The sequence below is a fragment of the Photinus pyralis genome, unplaced genomic scaffold, assembly GCF_008802855.1.
Source record: "Photinus pyralis isolate 1611_PpyrPB1 unplaced genomic scaffold, Ppyr1.3 Ppyr1.4_LG2, whole genome shotgun sequence".
Classification (NCBI taxonomy): Eukaryota; Metazoa; Arthropoda; class Insecta; order Coleoptera; family Lampyridae; genus Photinus; species Photinus pyralis.
Window position 1 is genome coordinate 42457026 of NW_022170403.1, and position 18887 is coordinate 42475912.

The window sequence follows — 18887 nt, forward strand, 5'->3', positions numbered from 1 at the left end:
TGTTTAAACTAGAACGGGTATTATACTGGCATTTGTCATACTACCAGAATGCGTCGAGCACACAAAAAACTGCCCAATAATGAATTTTTGTTTTGTTGTGATAGAGGTAGACTTGTCCGGAAAAATGTGTTACCCGTTGTGCCCAGTTTTAAAGAATCTGGATTTTATCAGCTTGGTAGGTAAAAAATTAAAGTCAACTATTTACTATTTACTGCAATTTTTAATCCATTGAATCGATCTCAAATTTGAATGACAGACATAAAAGATAATAATAAATATTTTGTCATATTATATGGGCCTTTGAATGTGTTTGCTGTGTGTTCTACGTTTTCCGACAATATGACATTTTATGACAATAATTACCAGCACGAATTCTGGCAATGTAAAGGATCCAGAACACGTTCTGGGCTAATATACTGGTGGCCAGAACATGCTTTAGCCATATTTTTTTACTATTGACCAAAATCTGTGTTTGATCCTAACACGTACAATCAACAAACCTCTTCATTATCAATTTGTAATTGTGGTATCAAGATTTGGAGGACTAATACGATAGATGAAAAAAAATTTTATTTGTAGATAGTATTTATTTTATATATATAATCTCACTTTATGAGATGATCGAATCTACAAAACATGGTATATAATATATCTTATTTTCATCATATAAACTCTTGCATGGTTGTAAAAATTAGAATATTCAACAAGGTCTTTGTCCATAAGTACAATTATAAATAAAATGTTAGAAAAATATAAACTGAAATGCCGCCTATATATCAAAGTATTAAATAAAATACTGACTCAACAACCGTCAATACTGCTATAAACAGAATGTATAAATACAAAATTGTGCAAAACCTTAATTTTGGAATGTTTAGATGGAAGTTCAATGGCAAAACTTTTTGTTTATTATGAAATATAATTTCACTTATTAATTTATTGGAGATCATTTCTCAATTAAATTGATATATGTAGATAATATTTACCATAAAAACTATAACTCAAAAACTTTAATAATAATGAATCTATTGTTTTTTTTTGTAAATATTTATAAATACACGTATTGGTGTTTCCATTTAAGTTATACTTTTTGTGGCGAATATTAATTACTTTAGTCATCAACACAATTTTTCTAAGTTTGTAAAGTCGTATTCAAATCAATCCATTTCATTTCATTTCTCATAAATTTTGGAAATTATTTATTAGGCCTTAAAATTTTAGAATTTGAAGTACTTAGTACCTAATTTAGAATCATCGTATTTTTGTGTAACCTAATATTGCTTCATACCATACTCGGATTTTTTAAAATAAAGACCTTGTTTACAATACGACTTTACAAATTGTCTATTTCTAAATAGTAATTATATATAGGTATTATAGAATACATATAAATTTAAATATCCCATAACATAATCTTGCTAGTAGTTAAATACAGTTACTTAATTATTCTATATGCATAAAACTGCACTCTACTGGTTAAAAAATGTTAAGATACCTTAATATTTCTGTCATGTTTCATGGGTATGATATTCTCTCATTCTATTTTAAATGTTAATGCAGCTGGATATTATTATGTTGATCGCGATATGGACACACGAATTTAGTTTTAACTACAATCTGCCCAAACATAATAATACGACTACGGCAGAAATATTTAGAAATAGAAATAGGTAAGAAATACCCTGTTTTATTTTGAGGTCCTTCAATTTTCGTAAATTCCTTATTGACACAGTTTATGCTTTATAGTCATGAAGTAACAATGTTTTGGGAAATATTACCTTGCAAAATATACCAACATAAATCAAAAAAGTAATTAATGCCCACTTGTTGACCAGGACCAGTTACAAAACAGTCTGATATCAAAACTTACTTATATAGACTAAAGTCGCCATATTTTTGCATATATATAAACATTTCTAATTACAAAGTTGACGATATGAATATTTGGTACCGATTTTAAAATGTATAATAGAATAATCTTAAAACATTCCATATATTGCTGATTAGCTTTGTACATTGCACTACTTTACCTATACAGTTGTATTACAGAAACAATGGACTATCACGGTTCATTTAATTGGTATTTATGTATATAATTATAGTGACAATAATTCACAATATACATTTTGGTATGGAGTACATTCACTACTGCCACAAATTTTAAAGGCATCAGTTTGGAGATGTTGTCATTACATTATTATAGTTACACACATATCGAGACTTGCACAATAAATAAAACTATTCACTTCATGTAATTTCACAGCTCTATGTTAGTATTCTTCACTGGCAGTGATTTTATATGAAAAATTGGAATTTCACTATTCACATTTACGTTTATATTAGAATCAATTTCAATTCTAATTTCTCCACATTCAAATTAATATTACATACAAACAATAAAAAACGAATTACATCACACAATAAATTTGCAACATAAATAACTGAATAAAATCGCAACAGACAATAAATGCATATATACAAACAAAATGATTAACAGATGTATTGTTTTCACAATATATCCTGCAGATTAAATCCAGGATCACTATCAAATGAATTAAGCAACTCTTGCTCCGTAAAACCGCTAGAGTCAGTTGTAGGTAAATTTTCGAGGAAATCTAAGTTGAAGTCAGCAGCTTGAGGATTAAAATTGCTTAAAGAACTAGATTGATTATTATTGGATGGATTGTTCATTAATTGTTGGTGATTGCCGAGTTGTTGGTGTTGAAGACTTTGAGTTGAAACTGATAATGATTGACTCTGTTGCATTGACATGTTTGTTAATGACATCTGAAACAAATTTGTTTATTATAGTTGAAGTATAATCTACAATATACACAAAAAAAGGTGTCATTAATGAATACGAATTGTTAATTAATGCTGCAAGCTCGGTTGCAGAAACACATTAATTACAGGTTGTTTCACTATATCATGTAGATATGGTTTATATTTTGCCAGCCTTAGACCACTCTTCCAAAGTGCCATGGTAAGTAGGTCTGAAATTAAACGAACCATCAGATGTGAAAATGAGGTACAATCTCCTTTTCATTTAAAGAAAGTATTGAAGTATTGAAGACCTCTATCAAGTTGTTTATGGATTTCAAAGCAGTTACATAAAATTAAACTTGCATACTCACTCAAAATCTCTAGGGCGTGACCAAATAGTTAATCTTGAATGTGGATGAAAATACAAAAAAAATGAGGTGTGTGTTACAGAAAACTATATACATAATTCTCTACCTCGTTCTCTACCTACTGAGAAGTGAAGTTTAGTGCTTAGAGCAAGAAATAAAGATAGTAAAATTAGCCTCTCACTGGAAGGTAGGCAATTACAACATCCAGAAAGAACTAAAATTAGGTGATCATTGTTTCTGTGGCAACTATAGAGTATTAGATGAAAACTCTCAACTGCAAGCTGATCCAAGGTTTTATTGTAAAATTTTGTAGGAAAAAAAGAAATTCAAATATTGTTGGTAGAAAAAGCCAACTTATTTGTAATTTGCGAAGTTTGTCAAACTTCACATCCATTTTGGTTGTTACGCCCCTTTGGAAACGAAAGAACTTGTGTGCATCATTTACATTTTTGAACAGCGTTCATCATCAACTTCAATTCTTGTTAAGTCTGGAAGAGTTATGAAGCCTATTTTTTGAAAAATTATACTGGACAGCGAGTTACTGTCAATACCACTGTTAAATGATTGGTTTGTGCAGAACAGTCTGAATTTTTGAGAAGTAAGAATGTTGGCATTCTCACCTGGTTAGATGATTGTTGCTGCATAAGCGCTTGCTGTTGTTGCATATGCAACATTTGCTGATTTATATTATTCATTTGCATTGGATTTTGGCCCAAACCTTGATTTTGTGCCATACTTTGCCCACCCAATCCTCCTGACAGCATACCCTGCGTTCTCATTTGTTGGTGTTGAAGACCTGTCATTTGCATAGTTCCAGTGTTCATACTATAACCACCACCTAAAAGACATCAAGAAATTACGAAATAAAATTTACCACAGACATGTTCTACTAACCTTGATGAAAATTAGGCCTGATTTGTGAATTAAAGTTTGCATTTTGTTGTTGCGACATTATTAAATGCCTCCACTCTGCACTGCCATGTTGAGGCATTGAGTCGGGTCCTCCGATTGGACTTTGTTGCCTGGGATACATTGTTCGAGCAGACATATGCTGCTGCTGCATGACGTACATATTATGAGATCTCATCATAGGACCTGCTTAAATAAAATATATCAAATACATATACCACCAAAAATGTGTGTTTATCCGATTTCCGGAAACGTTTTAGTCCGAAAGCTGGTAGACATTATTGGATAGGTAAGTATTTCAGGCATGTTGAAAACTTGTCCAATACTTCTTCAATAAATCCCAAACACAGAATTGCAGACCTGGCTGAGGAGAAGCGGGGCTAACACTTTCCTTATTTCGAAATAAAAGGCGCTTTCTTTCGGTGATCCAAACGCGTTTGGATTGTCAAATCACGTTCTTTCGAAGTGTGATCTTATGATCATGATTACTAAAAGCGTGAACAAACTGAACATAAGTTTTATGATTTATTTACTGATCACGAATTCCTAACCTATACAAGGCTTTCGTTTTACCCGTTTTATTGATGCAATCAGTTTAAAACGAACGCGCAATTGCATGCAAGTTGCTGGAAAAATTGCGAAAGGCATGCACAGTTCAAAGCCAGCTGATCAATTGTTGCAAGAGACTTGCATGCAATTTTTATTGGACCGGTGCTATTTTTCTTGAATGAATCGCGCAATTCTAGTGATAAATCTAGTTGTTTTTGTGTCACCAACCTAGTAAAATACAGCGGCGGCAACTATGATGCTGAGAGACGCACTCATTACTTCTTTTTATTAATCTTATTTATTCTTGTAATTTTCATGTTTCTTCAAGCAATCAAAATTTAATTTTTATTTGAGGTTAGCAACTTTGTTGACAAGTCCATATTTTTCTTCTGTTGGCAGAAATGTGGCAATTGAAATAGAATTGCACCATGTCAAATACCATGCAATGCGTATTGCACGCAAGGATTTGACCTTGCAATTTCTTTCTGCAAGTTCTTGCGCTTTGTATTGCTCCATGTCAAGCGGCCTTTAGAGTTTACCAGTTTTATTGCGGGCAATAAAAATTGCGGATATATTTATTACACGCATGCGCGCAAGTGTACTTTTCGATCAGCTGTTGCAATTTTTATTGCGTTGCCAGAAGTAGATCCGGAGCGATTTTTATTGCATTGCAATTGCAATTCTGGTGACTATTTTGGGGGAATTTTTAATGCCAACATCCAGAATTACTATGGCACCAACGATGTGAAGTGTGATGAATGTGTTGACAATTTCTGTTGTTCATCTTGATTGAAATGCATGATAAAGAGATAAGTGAAGAACAAGTTAAATGCAAATGACAAATCGAAGATATTTTGTCCACACTTATTTAAAGTTATAGGGTTGGTACTATGCAATGAAAATTGCAGACTGTAAACCTTGTTAAGACTTGCTATTTGTTGCAATATTTATTGCCCGCAATAAAACTTGCAAACTCTAAACGTGATGCAGTTAGGGTAAAACAAAAACGCCTATAAATGTAAGGATCTTTTTGGTCAAATGTTAGGTTAGTCAATATTTGTAACTGTAGAGGAGCATAACCGTGCAAGTACTTCTACTTGTATTTAAATTATTTTCATAATTCAACCAAAAAATACCTAATTCGAATGCAAATGTGTACTCCATTTGATCTAAATTCGCGCGTTCTTTCGTAAAAAGTGATCCTACGAATCCCGATTTTGAAATCATGATCGCGAAGTAGCCGAAAGAAAGCGGCTAAAGACAAATTTTCATCAAAAGTGATCAAAGCACACTGGGTTTCATGTATTTATTACGGCCATGTATACACTTTAAATCTGGAGTCTTTGGTCCTGCGTCATTGATTTGCGAATCAATTTCAGACAAGTTTGTTTATCGATTTCGCACACTTGATAGTTGTTACAGTGTTTTAGCGCAAGGATGCTATTAGACCGGGAGGCAGCGTACATAGTAACTAATAATAAAATCACTCGTTTGCCAGTCGTAAGTGGCAGCATTAACCTGGGGCGGCGCTGAATAGGTGACTTCTTTAGGTGATCAACTAAATTACCAAACTATAAGGGTCACGGAAAAGATTTGTATCAAGAAATCCCATTTTTTCCATAGTTATCAAATATGCTATGGCCGACGATTTCAAGTGCAGCGTTGGTAGCGAAAACGCCCTCCAATGTAGGGAAAAACACCCGTGAACTAAACCATGAGGACCGTATAAAAATTATACATAAAAAATTCCTCTGTTTGTCACTACTTTAAAATATATCCTGGCAGACGATATTAAATGTAGCTTTAATAGTGGTAGACGTCTTAGAAGTTAAAAAATTTAGGTATAGTAAATCCCAGTGAGTACGAGCGTGTGAGAGATAAGCGCGCGAGAGTATAACGAACAGAGATAGCTATAGATTTACGCACCGCTTGGAATTACCAAACGAATTAAATTAGGGAAAATAATAAATTGTTTATCTCAGACTGAGAAACACAGAACTTGAAGAAAAAAGAAGATAGATCTTCAGCTCGTTCTAAACTATCCTTTGACACCAGTTCCGTTGTCTCTATACAACATTGATGGCTCGATGATTAAAATCGACAAGTTTGTTTTGCCGAAACTTTTTCGGAAGTATGATTTCTTCAAGTGCTCCTAGTCCATCGCCAGTTGTAGATGTTGTTTTAATCGATGGATTATTTTTTTTGTACCTTTTAAAAGATCTCCGGTAAACCTTTGAGCGATTTTCTGAACACCTCCTCGGCAAGATTTGCGCTGTGTCAGTGAGAGAAGTACATCTTACTTTTGACAGATAGTTACTCCTTCCATGATGAAAGACGCAGAACATGATCGTTGGGATCAAAATAAGGAAAGATTACAATCCTACTCAATTTCTGTTTCCACTCAGAAGCAGCCTGCAAATTTCATAAAACCACTTCGCCATGATAGCTCAAAGCCTCTCTTATAGATTACTTATACCGTTCATAGGCAAAAAAGACGTGTTGCGCTTTACTTGGAAGGAAAGTTGTGTTTGCCACATATGAAGATAAGTGCTATAAATTTGTGACAAGGGAAGATGATATGGTAAAAACTGAATTGTGCTGCAGCCACTAAGAGGCAGATTCTCGAATAATTTACCATCTTGGTAAACTACCAACAAGTAGCAAAAGCGCTTCCGATATGGATATTGCTGTTATTGCTTTGGGAAATGTAAAATTGACGCTACCATCAAGCTATAGATGGAAGTAAGTGTCTTATAGAAATTCATAAATCTTCGAGAGATGTTCGTGAATTTGGGTGTTGATGTGTGTAACGCGCAGGCCGCAGGGTAACGTGTTACCGGGTTCCCACGCATTTACCGGATGTATGACTTGTGTATGGTCCTCATGGTTTAGTTCATCGCAATTTGGGCGAATGTCACCGAAAAATGTCTGAGTTTCTACAATCCGTTTGATTGAAGTGGATGGAACTATGTGAATCAGAAGTTTAGAATCAAATGGTTTGAAAGATCTCAGTAGTCAGTATCCTATCGCTATCTCTGTTGGTTATGCTCTCGCGCGCTTATCTCTCACACGCTCGCACTCGCTGGGATTTACTATACCTAAATTTTTTAACTTCTAAGACGTCTGCCACTATTAAAGCTACACTTAATATCGTCTGCCAGGATATATTTTTAAAGTAGTGACAAAAAGAGGAATTTTTTATGTATAATTTTTATACGGTCCTCATGGTTTAGTTCAGGGGTGTTTTTCCCTACATTGGAGGGCGTCTTTCGCTACCAACGCTGCACTTGAAATCGTCTGCCATAGCATATTTGAAAACTATGGAAAAAATGGGATTTCTTGATACAAATCTTTTCCGTGACCCTTATAGTTTGGTAATTTAGTTGATCACCTAAAGAAGTCACTTATTCAGCGCCGCCCCAAGTTAATGCTGCCACTTACGACTGGCAGACGAGTGATTTTATTATTAGTTTTCAACGTACTTTCAGCCTGTATTGTCGAATTTTTTGTCGCTTATGGTTTAGTTACTATGTACGCTGCCTCCCGGTCTAATATAATACAAGATTGCTCGATCACTGAATTTTTTCACCGCGTGTAGTGACGTCACTGGCGGACCCAGGCGCACCGCATGCTTTGATTTTTTGTTTTGTGCACCACTTTCATTTGTATTTTATATTCTGTAAAATTCTAAGAGCTACTTCTCACGATGCGTTTTTGAAACGCTGCAGAGTGGAAATTTTCTTCGAAAAAAGATACGGTTATGCAGAAATCCATTCCTCCCGATAAGAAATTAGCTTTATTTATCAGATGAGTAAGAACTGAAATTTATTACAAGTCTCTTCTGTACAATTTCTGTTATAATTTTGGAGTTTGCCCCACCGTGCTACAATGGTTTTACCACACAATATGAAGTGTTTAGCCTAATACGGCTTCGCCTTCCTCGGTCGAACTACAACCCGCACATATCAATAAAAACAATCTTAAACTTAAACTTAGCTTTATATACAAAATATCAGTACACAAACATGTACGCTCTTTACTAAGGTAAATGATACACAAGTAAATCAACTCTCCTCAAACCAGACACCATTTTTTAATAAAACGCCCTTTCTTGGTACGTGCGCTTTTGTTGCGTGAAGGAGCTTCTGAAAATCGCTTCGTGCTACTTGTGGCGCTGCAAATCGTCCCGTGTGAAGGGGTCACACTACCAGCCGCTTCAAAAAACGCCTGGTACGAAGGGGCTCTCTAATACGTCCAAATGGATGTTATAGGTATGTGGTAGGTATTTAAATTAGAAACACTTGTCTACAAGTCTATAAATTCTCCTTCGGTTACTCAAAATGTCGTTTTTGGTTTTTTGGCTCTTCATCGTCAATGGAAATTGCAGCTAAATCAGTTTATTTAAACTTTGTCCATCTTAAAATAACGATTTCTCGACGTTCTTTTTGGCACATGGCTAAAATGAGCGCCAGTTGAGTGTAAAATGTGAATACTACCCCAAATTGGCATTACAGTCCAATACTAGTCGGCGTCCAAACATTGTTGTTGCAATATAGCGAACACTTATACACACAGTTATAACGCTAATGCAAAAACGTTGACAACCTAGCAAATTATAACTGTCAATTCTGATAGCCAGGTCCGTTAGTGACGTCACATATGACTTAACCGCGGGCAACATTACAAGTACAGGGATCGAGCAATCCTTATATTATATAGCATCCTTGGTTTTAGCGTATGTCTGCATATGTTTGAAATTGATTCACAAACGAATGATGCAGGGCCACAGACTCCTGATAGGGTTGCCACATTGATCGCGTTGAATTCCGGGGACACCATCCCGCCGTAGTCAACCAAAACTATAACCGGGTAAAAATATACCATGTTCAAAAATTTATTGGATAGATACATCCTTTGTAATTGTCTAAAAAATTGTTGTTTTTTGTTGCTAGATTTTTTAATTGTTATTATATTTAATTTTTTTCAATGTAATCCCATTATATTTTTTTAACGCACAAAATAGCGTAACAGGAAAAATATTTTAATAAAAAAAAAAAGAATGTTAATATGTATCAATCAAATTTAACTAAAGCATTGGAACCTTAGACCATATAGTACATGGACTGATAATTGTAACTAAAATATGGTCAAGGACATCGCCTGGGTATGTGAGTTTCAGGGTAAACGAGTCTGTCCGATTAGACACGATTTGAGACTGTCAACTATAAATTAACAAATTTCAATTAATTAACCATCTAGATATGCCAAAAAAACAAACCTATTCTTATTTGTGGACGTATAGAAGATAAAGCTTCCCGTACTACGCGGTTACCATAAAAGCTACCTTTTACGCGATCCGAGTGTTCATACGACTTTAGTTTACCCTGAGATTCACATACCCACGACTACAGTGCCCTCTATCTGTGACCACCCATTTTGTATTGAAAGCATAGGGATAATAGCAGTCCATGTACCTACTATATGGTCTAGGATTGGAACAAAAACCAACATATTAAAAAAAAAACTGGGGAGCGTAGCGCGATTGCTTGAATTGGTTCACTATAACGTGCATGTTAACGTCACGATCCCGCGATCCAGGTTTGTGGCTATTTCTTTTGGTTTGTGCAGTGTCGCTACTATTTGGGTTTGGGCAAGTGTAAATTTTGAATTTTTATTCAAGGCGTTGCGATATTTTTTCCGGGCATTATATATGAAAAACCGGGATCCGGGACAATGCAGCCCGGACAATCTCGGCCATGTGGCAATCCTAACTCCTGATTTCAAGCGTACATTATTTTTTTCAAACTTTGAAGACGCCTGGCGAAGTGTTAGCACCACTACTACTCAGCCAGGTCTGTAATTCTGTGTTTGGATATTATTGGAGAAGTATTGGACAAGTTACCAGCGTGCCTCAAAAACCTACCCTAAAATGTTTTCCAGCTCTCCTAAGATTAGATATACTTCCTGCGAAACAGCACGGGCTCAACCGGTTGAATGGATATGCAAGATTTAAAATACCTGAAGGTGGCATTGGTTGAGGCATTCGTCTAGAGGTGGGCGGCCCAGTTTGGTAACGTGGCTGCATGCCTTGCATCATTCCTGCACTGGTTTTATAATCCGGAGGTGGCGGTCGAACCATTTGTTGTTGCATTAGTGCTTGTTGTGCTCTAAGCATTTGCTGCTGTTGTTGCTGTTGCAATAATTTTTGTTGTTCTAAAGTTTGTTGTGTCATATGCCTTGGTCCCATAGTATTTCCCATTTGCCCTCCAGCTCCCATTGGTACATTGCCAGTCATTAATCCATTTGAAGCAATTTGTGCGGCGTTTGGCCCCATTGACGACGGAATTCCTTTGAAGATATTAAGCAGAATTAGTAGGAATTTTTAATCACAGAAGATAAAAGTAGTGGTACAGCGCGACAAACGTGTGTGCCACATTTTTTCTACATTGCACGTGCATCAGTATTGCACCATAATTAAATTTAAATAAAGTGAGTGACGCAGAGGATATACATATTACAATACATCTCCTTGAATTCTTAAAATCTTAAAAAAAAACAAAAGGTGAATTAATACTTATATGCATTATAGCGCAAGTTATTACTCATTAGCCATTTGAGCGAAACCTTGATTAGTTATAAGTACAGGTGACAGCGTTTAGGTATTTAATTTATAATAATACTTTTGATCCAAAGAAGAGAAAAGTTCCATCACTACCCACCAGATAATCAGCCCTGTGACGTATCACTAACGTTAAACTTAACGTGCAGGTTATCTGTCAAAAACGTCATTTTGCCTAGGTAGTAAATAAATTTTAACATTCTTATAAAACAGTGTTTTGGCTCACAAGGCAAAAGGCCAGATTCTAAAGTAAAAACCAAACCCAAAATCCCAACACATTGAATCCTTCCTACTCAGAAGGTACTGTTATATTTAAAGAAAAATTCGTTACATTTAAATAACATAGACTCAAATCTAGACTTTCATTTTACAAGTCCATTAAAATCAATAAAACTCAAATTAAAGTCGATATGTTCTTTGTGCCGATGATAACGCTACACCTACCAGCACAAGCAAAATAGTGGGATCGGATAGCGGTACAAATAGGAGCAGACGTGCACATACGAATTACACCTTCCACAATAATTTCACAGAAATATAAAGATTCTTTACGAGTAGATGAAAACAAAAAAACGCTGTCTACTTTCTTGACAGAACAGTTAATAAGCAAGCATTTTCAAGGAAACACAACAGTGTCTAAGCTTGAAGAAAGAGCAATATCATCTTCAGCAGAGGTACATTTATCAGCTATAACATCCTCATGGCATGAAGCGGAGATGTACTGTGTGCAAGTGCGTCAGAAACGTACTTTGAGGTCCGCAACTATGCGCATGTGAAGGACGTTGCTGTTGTAGTACTCAGCAGAGTACTGGATCAATAAGTGCCAATGCGAGATGAGTAAATAGAAAGCAATTTTCAGGGAATTTTATTTAATGGTGCAAGCACTCGGTTTTAGCAACTTGTACAAGTTGTCTTTGTCCTAATTTCTGCGTCCCAATGTCCGCGTCCCAATGTCTGCGTCTTAATGTCTATTCCCTTTGCGGTCTACTGTCTTGCGGTCCAATGTCCGCGTCCTGTCTGCATCCTAATCCTAGCGCCCAAGCATATAGTTATTTATTTTTTATATTTATTCAATTTTCTCATTTTAATTGTAATTATGATGCTGCGTTTATGAAAGATTACAACTTCGAATTATACCTGTTTGCGTATTAGAAAAGGGGCAACTTTTCTGTTCTAGCGCGCGCGCTGCACTACTCTTCTATTTCGGCACTGCCCTTCTCCTGGTGCAGGATTGGGATAGGATACCAGTATGGATGGATTCATAAATTAAATCATATTTCACAAAAGGATATGATTCCGGACTTAACAATGCCAAAATGATGAACTTTCAGAGAATAATTTACGTATAAACATAACTAATAATTATATAGGTGTTATTTGACAAATACCCGCACACATATAACACTACAGAAAGTAACCGGCGACTTTTGTGAAGCCAGCAATCGCCGACGACTGCTCGTAGTTATAGTAAACTCTGGTGTCTCTCTTTACAGATCCATCTCAACAAAACTTACCAGTAATTTTTTACAAGGAAATTATTTTCAAAGTAGACACGAATATGCGGATGAAACGTCAAATTTTAAAACAAATTTGCAGAAATCATGTATTAGTAACTGTACACCACGTATACAGTGAGTTTTTTTTTAATGCGAACATAGGACTTTGCATGCAATGTAATTTCCCTATGTTCGATTTTAAAAAAAACACATCAATCTATGAGATGTGCGCGGTTCACATTCCCAAATCGCGCAACTTGTGTGACTATGAATAACAACTCATAGTCTTTATGATGAAGAGCACTCGGTAAGATTTTTTTAAAGAAGCCATGTGAGGTCATAGCAACTTTAGGATACATTTTTCTTAAACTTACGATAACTCACAGAGTTGTATATAAGTAAATAGAGAGGCAGTACATACGACCTGCGCGTGGAAAAATAACTCCAACTACAGTGGCCGACTTTTAATGGCGGAGCCGTTGGGACTCATGCGCAGTGCGTGAAAGGGAATCAGCACGATTTTTGGGTGCATTCAGTTACATAATCACAAAACAAAACAGCAATAACTTTTCAGATGCTTCAGATTCATTTGTAAATAAACAAACACTTTGGAGCAATAATTTAAGCATGCCCATTACATTATACTCTTCACCGCCATTTCAATGTTTAGTAGGCGACGATCTGTACATAAATAAAGGTTATTTTAAAATGCTCCTAGAAAAGTGCAAGAAAAGATCAAATATATGGGTGGAAGGAAAACTCTTTGCAAGCAATTGCTGAAACTTGGTTTTCGATACAAGAAGTGTCGGGACAAACGTAGGTTGGTAATGGCATCTCGTTATTTAAGAAGATTAAAAGAAAATGAACAACCTGAATGTGACAAGAAACCCGTTATATACTTGGACGAAACCTATATTCACCCATCGTACGGAGTGAGTAAATGCTAACAATCAGATGAAGTATCGGAAGTTTATAATAGGGCTGGTCAGATGTACATCGTAGTATGCTGGTAGTCCTTCTAGTTTTGTAGAGGATGTCGCACAGTAAATTGGGGGATTATTACGATGATATGAATCATACCAACTTTATGCAGTGGTTAGAGAAGCAGCTTATACCAAATTTACCAGCAAACTCACGCACCTTATCAGTGTTCAAATAAATAAGCCACCAACAATGAATAATCGTAAGGAAGTGATACGTTCTTGGTTAGGAGCAAATATCATTCCTACGAGAAATGAATTTATTGACAATGTACAATTTATTGTGAACACCAGCAGTTCCGATGATGATTAGTGGTCAAGTGACGATAATGAATGAAAAAAGTTAAAGGTTGTGTGTTAATTTAGTCAGTGTGAGTGTTATTAATTTCAATGTGATTGTTTCAATAACTGTCCATATTTACACAGCAGAAGTGCATCAGAATTGTAAATTGTGTTGAACATAAACATCTAACAATCTTAAATGTGTTTACGTTTTGTAGAAATAAAATTATTAATTTTACTGTTTCCCCTTGAAGTAATGCAACTCATATCGCGTGGCCCACTTATTTATATTTAGTAGAGTCAAATTTTGCATGAGAATGTACAGTCTAAATTTCCAACGTCCTCGGACACGCCCTGTCAGGGACCTTCTGAGCGTGGTGCCACTGTACATACCCTCTGCCGATGCTCCATTTTTGACATATTTGAGTTATTGGCATTTGAAGTTTGTCGACTTTGTGGCTACCCGTATTCAAACTGTGTTTTCGGCATTGCACACTAAAATTTTGTCCCGCACCAAAATAAAATTTCAACTTATTTTATTCTTTCATTGCTTATTTTTATACTCACTGAGTGCATAAATAGATCTTTAAACTCGATCGCACGACAAATATACGTATTCCTTTATACCAGAATCTCAAAAAATCTTTTCACGATTCTGATGTTGAAAGCCCCTTACCAGCTTTGGATTGTAGTCTACTGTATTAAAAGTTCTTAACGATTGTAATGTTTCTTATTTATTCAAGACACAGTGTTAACAACATCATTCACCACACATTGAATTTCTTTTCAATTTTTGTTACAATGAGAAACCATATTATTCTCAAGCCGAACCTGCTTTAAGGATCATTTAATTTGAAGCCGGTTCTGTTGTCGACTACTGCGCACACTCACCAACGGCCTGCGCAAGGTTCAATTGGAGTCAATTTTTCGCTACAAGACTGTCTCTCTATTTACTTATATACAACTCTGTGCGATAACTTGACCTCACAGGCCACTCACTGACATAACAACTCATTGTTAACCACCTTCAATTATTTGTAGGTCATGTGCACCTGGTATTCTACTAATTTGATCTATTCAATACATAAATGAAGGAATTAAGAAAGTAAATAACGAGAACAATTACAATAAATGTTCGAAGTGGCCTCCTTGACATTCTAAGCAATAATCTAACCGATTTCGTAATTAAATTGGACGGCGGTATTTTAAAAAATGTGACAGCTGTCAATTGTATCTACTACTCATTTGAACTACTCAATAGGTTGATGTGTTTTTTTTAAATCGAACATAGGGAAATTACATTGCATGCAAACTCCTATGTTCGCATTTAAAAAAATTCACTGTATATTGTTTTAATCCTGGTTTTTAATACAATTTATGGCGTTTCATTGGATGTCTATATGCTAAAAATCAATTTCTTGGTTTCTCACTAGACGACGTCATTACTGGGTTGGGGAGTCCGAAATTTTGGGGTCTGGGGCGTTTTTTTTATGTTTGGCATTTACAGTCAAATCCAAAAGTTCACAATCGCCGCCAGCATTGAAATATTTTTTATGATTTTTAACGCTATCCGATCCCACTATAGAAGGCACGTTCTATAACATCTTGTCCAGCAACATTTAGAATTCAGCTTCAAACCCCTTTTTTCCAACAATATGTGTTAGGTTATTTAAAAGTTGTAAAGAATAACTACATTCATTTTAAAAAAATGTGTTGATGTTCATGACTTCAAGTGTACAGTGGTACCAATCAAATTAACGCAGTAATCTTTTCAATTAAAATCAGAAACATCATTATTGTAATAACCCTGTACTATAACATTAAGATGTGGCTCTTATGGCGATAATCTCAACATCTTTAAAGCCCATCACACAATGAAAAAAATAAGGAATAAGAAATATGAAATATGCAATAAGAAATAGTGACGCCGTATACGCAAAACACAACAAACAAGTAGTAACAGAAACAGACTAAGTATAAGCCAATCAGATAACACTCATGCCGTTTGAATTACATCATTATAATGGCAGCTAAATGTAAGGCAATAGCAGGCTAATTGCACCGACATCAAATATAATTCCTTCCAAGTTCATAACTTCACAAAAACAACACCTCATACTTGTTTTATTTTGGGTTAACAAGGTAAAATAATGAAAATAGATAACGCGTGCGTGCCTCTTCTAATGTCATTGGTTCGCAATATGAAATAAGAAATAAAAATTCGACTGAGCAAAATTATTATTTCTTATTTCCTATGCTTATTTCATATTTCAGTGTTGTGTGCAAATCCATAAAGATCAGTAGATTGAAAATTGTTATTCCTTTATTTCTTATTCCTTATTTGTTACTTCATATTTCTTATTCCTTATTTTTTTCATTGTGTGATGGGCTTAACTGTTCTTGTTAATGTTATTTCTATCAATACAGAATGGCATTAATCTTGTAAAATGAATATTTTTTAAATACGCGGAATAAAAACCAAAATCACTTATACTTACCATTTGGCCCATTGACCCTCTGCCTTAATGACTGCTGTGTAAAATTTATAGTTTGAGTTTGTGTCATAGAATACATATCACCCATTGCGCTTTGATGTTGATTTCCACCCATACCAACATTGTGGCCTGACGAAAGCGGTATAACTCCTGACCCTCCCATACCACCTGCACCCATCATACCAACACCTGGTCCATTAGCAGACATAGTTGATCCATGTAAATCTGGTAGATTACCATATGGTCCTTGATTAGGATTTTGTGCATTAGATAATTGACTACTTGATAAATGAACACCTGGTTGCTGTACATTTTGACTTTGCTGATTCGTCTGACTTTGCAAACCTGAACCTGTCTGTTGGTTTTGCTGACCGTTGCTACTTGAATTTTGAGGTTGACCGGCAGAAGCTTGCTGTGCGTTGGGTGCAGACTGGTTGAAATACATTCCTTGTTGGGTTGCAATGGAAACATTTCCCTTAATATCACCACTTAACTGTAAATGTTGACCAGCAGACACCTGCAATTAAAAACAGTTATCAATTTAGAGCTAACCAATATACCATAAACAAACTTAGTGGACAATTGTTCAGATAGAAACTGATTTACGTGAAATTAGAGGGATTAATTCGTTCCCATGGCTATGAACATATTTTGATTATTTTGAACTGTATGTATTTTTTATAGGAGATTAGCGGAAAGAAAATATTACAGTTAATTAATGGCGTTGAGTAATTCACCATTACCCAAATAAACTGCCTAAATAAAAGCATCTAATCAAAATAAACGCGAGCCGTATTAAGGTAGGTATAAAATGAATAAAGTTCTTTGAGCTTCCTCTTTCTCAATTATTTGTTGGATACATTTTCTTTAAATAGTTTACATAAATAATTTTCTGTGTGTGTGTTGCATTCCCATAAGTTTAACCTCATGGTCATTATAGGTTGCAATTAAATAAAGACTCATAAACCTTAAATCTATTTATATGCTGACCTCCATCATAAGGAGAGGGAATATCAAAATGCGCTATTGCTACTATAGACCAATATGTTTAAGACTAAGAGTGACTACATAAAACAGGGCGTATATACGGTATACACTGTATTGTAAAACCTTATGAGGGTTGACAACGTGAGCTTGTGTGGAATTAGAATAGAAGTAGGTACTTCATTTGGTTTGAATTACTTAAATATATGACATTAGCCTCATTCTTAACAAACCGCTGGAAATTTCCTAGGACAAGTGATAAATAATGTTTTTTTCCGTGAAAAGTCACTTTCATAAAAATAGATGTACTTATGTACTTACTCGTATACCCTAGTCGCATAGTGTAAACATACACTGTACTATCCAAAAAATCGATCATTGTTCTAAGTACAAATGTACATTCTTTTAGGCAATTAGTTTATACACACGTTTTTCCTCTGATGCACATAGTTGACCAAAGGGCTAAAAAGATTTTGGCGAAATTTGTGTTAAAATATGGACTTTGACTTCTTTTCCTTAAAATCCGTGCATGTACCTATTTAGATAGCTAGGGGTAAGTTTAATGGAAGGCTTATCTTCATTTGAAGATTAACCCCCGCAACCCCAGCTACTCTCACGTTAAAATTATGCGTAGTTAGAAACTAAGAAATAATTTACAACTAGGATGCAGAGGATGAAAAAAACTGAATACTGGGCATATGACTCTCAAGTCTCATGGGAGTTGTGGATGAACTGTGCGAAATTAGGGTGTTCAATCAATTTGCGACAAACCCAACGTCATCACTTTCAACAGGTGTAAAAGCCAGGGCCGGCTCAAGGCAAAAGTTACGTGTGAGCAAGCAGCAAGCACTCAAATTTGCGCCTCTGCCCGCCTCGCTAAAGCTTGAATAATGGGAACTTTTCGCAAGCATGTTTTTAAAAATGAAAAGTTTTCGCCTTAAGGCGCATTTTTCATGAATTCATCAGTACACCGGGCAGGTCACACAACGGACAGTTTGTGTGTACACAGGAAAATAAGTTATGGCATAAATATTCTTAAAAATAAGAAACTTAAGAGTGCGTAGTCTGCGCATGCATACCCCTGATGTTTAAAGTATGCGATATGTTTGCCTTTACTAGAAGAATTTAAGAAAATATCTATAAATAAGAAAGTTGACATTGCGTAGTTTGCGCATGCGCACATCTGATTTTTACAATATGCGATATGCTTGTTTTTACTAGAAGCATGTGTGGTTAAAATTTTAAAGAAATATCTCCATAAATAAGAAAATTGACATCGCGCATGAGCACATTAATCGTCAAGATTTTTCTTGGTTGAGATGCCAGAGTTATTAGCTACCGAATCTTGAAAACTGTAGAAGTAGTTAAGGCCTCTGACGGACAGACGGGCGGAGAAAGTGGCCATAATAGCGCCTTCCAACATGAGTTGGAAAATGCGCTAA

General features: G+C 35.4%; 1 protein-coding gene across 1 annotated transcript; it reads right to left on the reverse strand.

The window, feature by feature from the left end:
* Positions 1-1581: 1581 nt before the first annotated feature.
* LOC116163428 (neurogenic protein mastermind-like) lies at positions 1582-16982 on the reverse strand. The gene is made up of 5 exons (XM_031477336.1): positions 16465-16982; positions 10608-10937; positions 4026-4226; positions 3752-3969; positions 1582-2787 (listed from the first exon to the last, which is right to left on the reverse strand). The coding sequence occupies exons 1-5, from the start codon at positions 16904-16906 to the stop codon at positions 2509-2511; spliced, it is 1470 nt and encodes a 489-aa protein (XP_031333196.1). The 5' UTR covers positions 16907-16982; the 3' UTR covers positions 1582-2508.
* Between the last annotated feature and the right edge of the window lie 1905 nt (positions 16983-18887).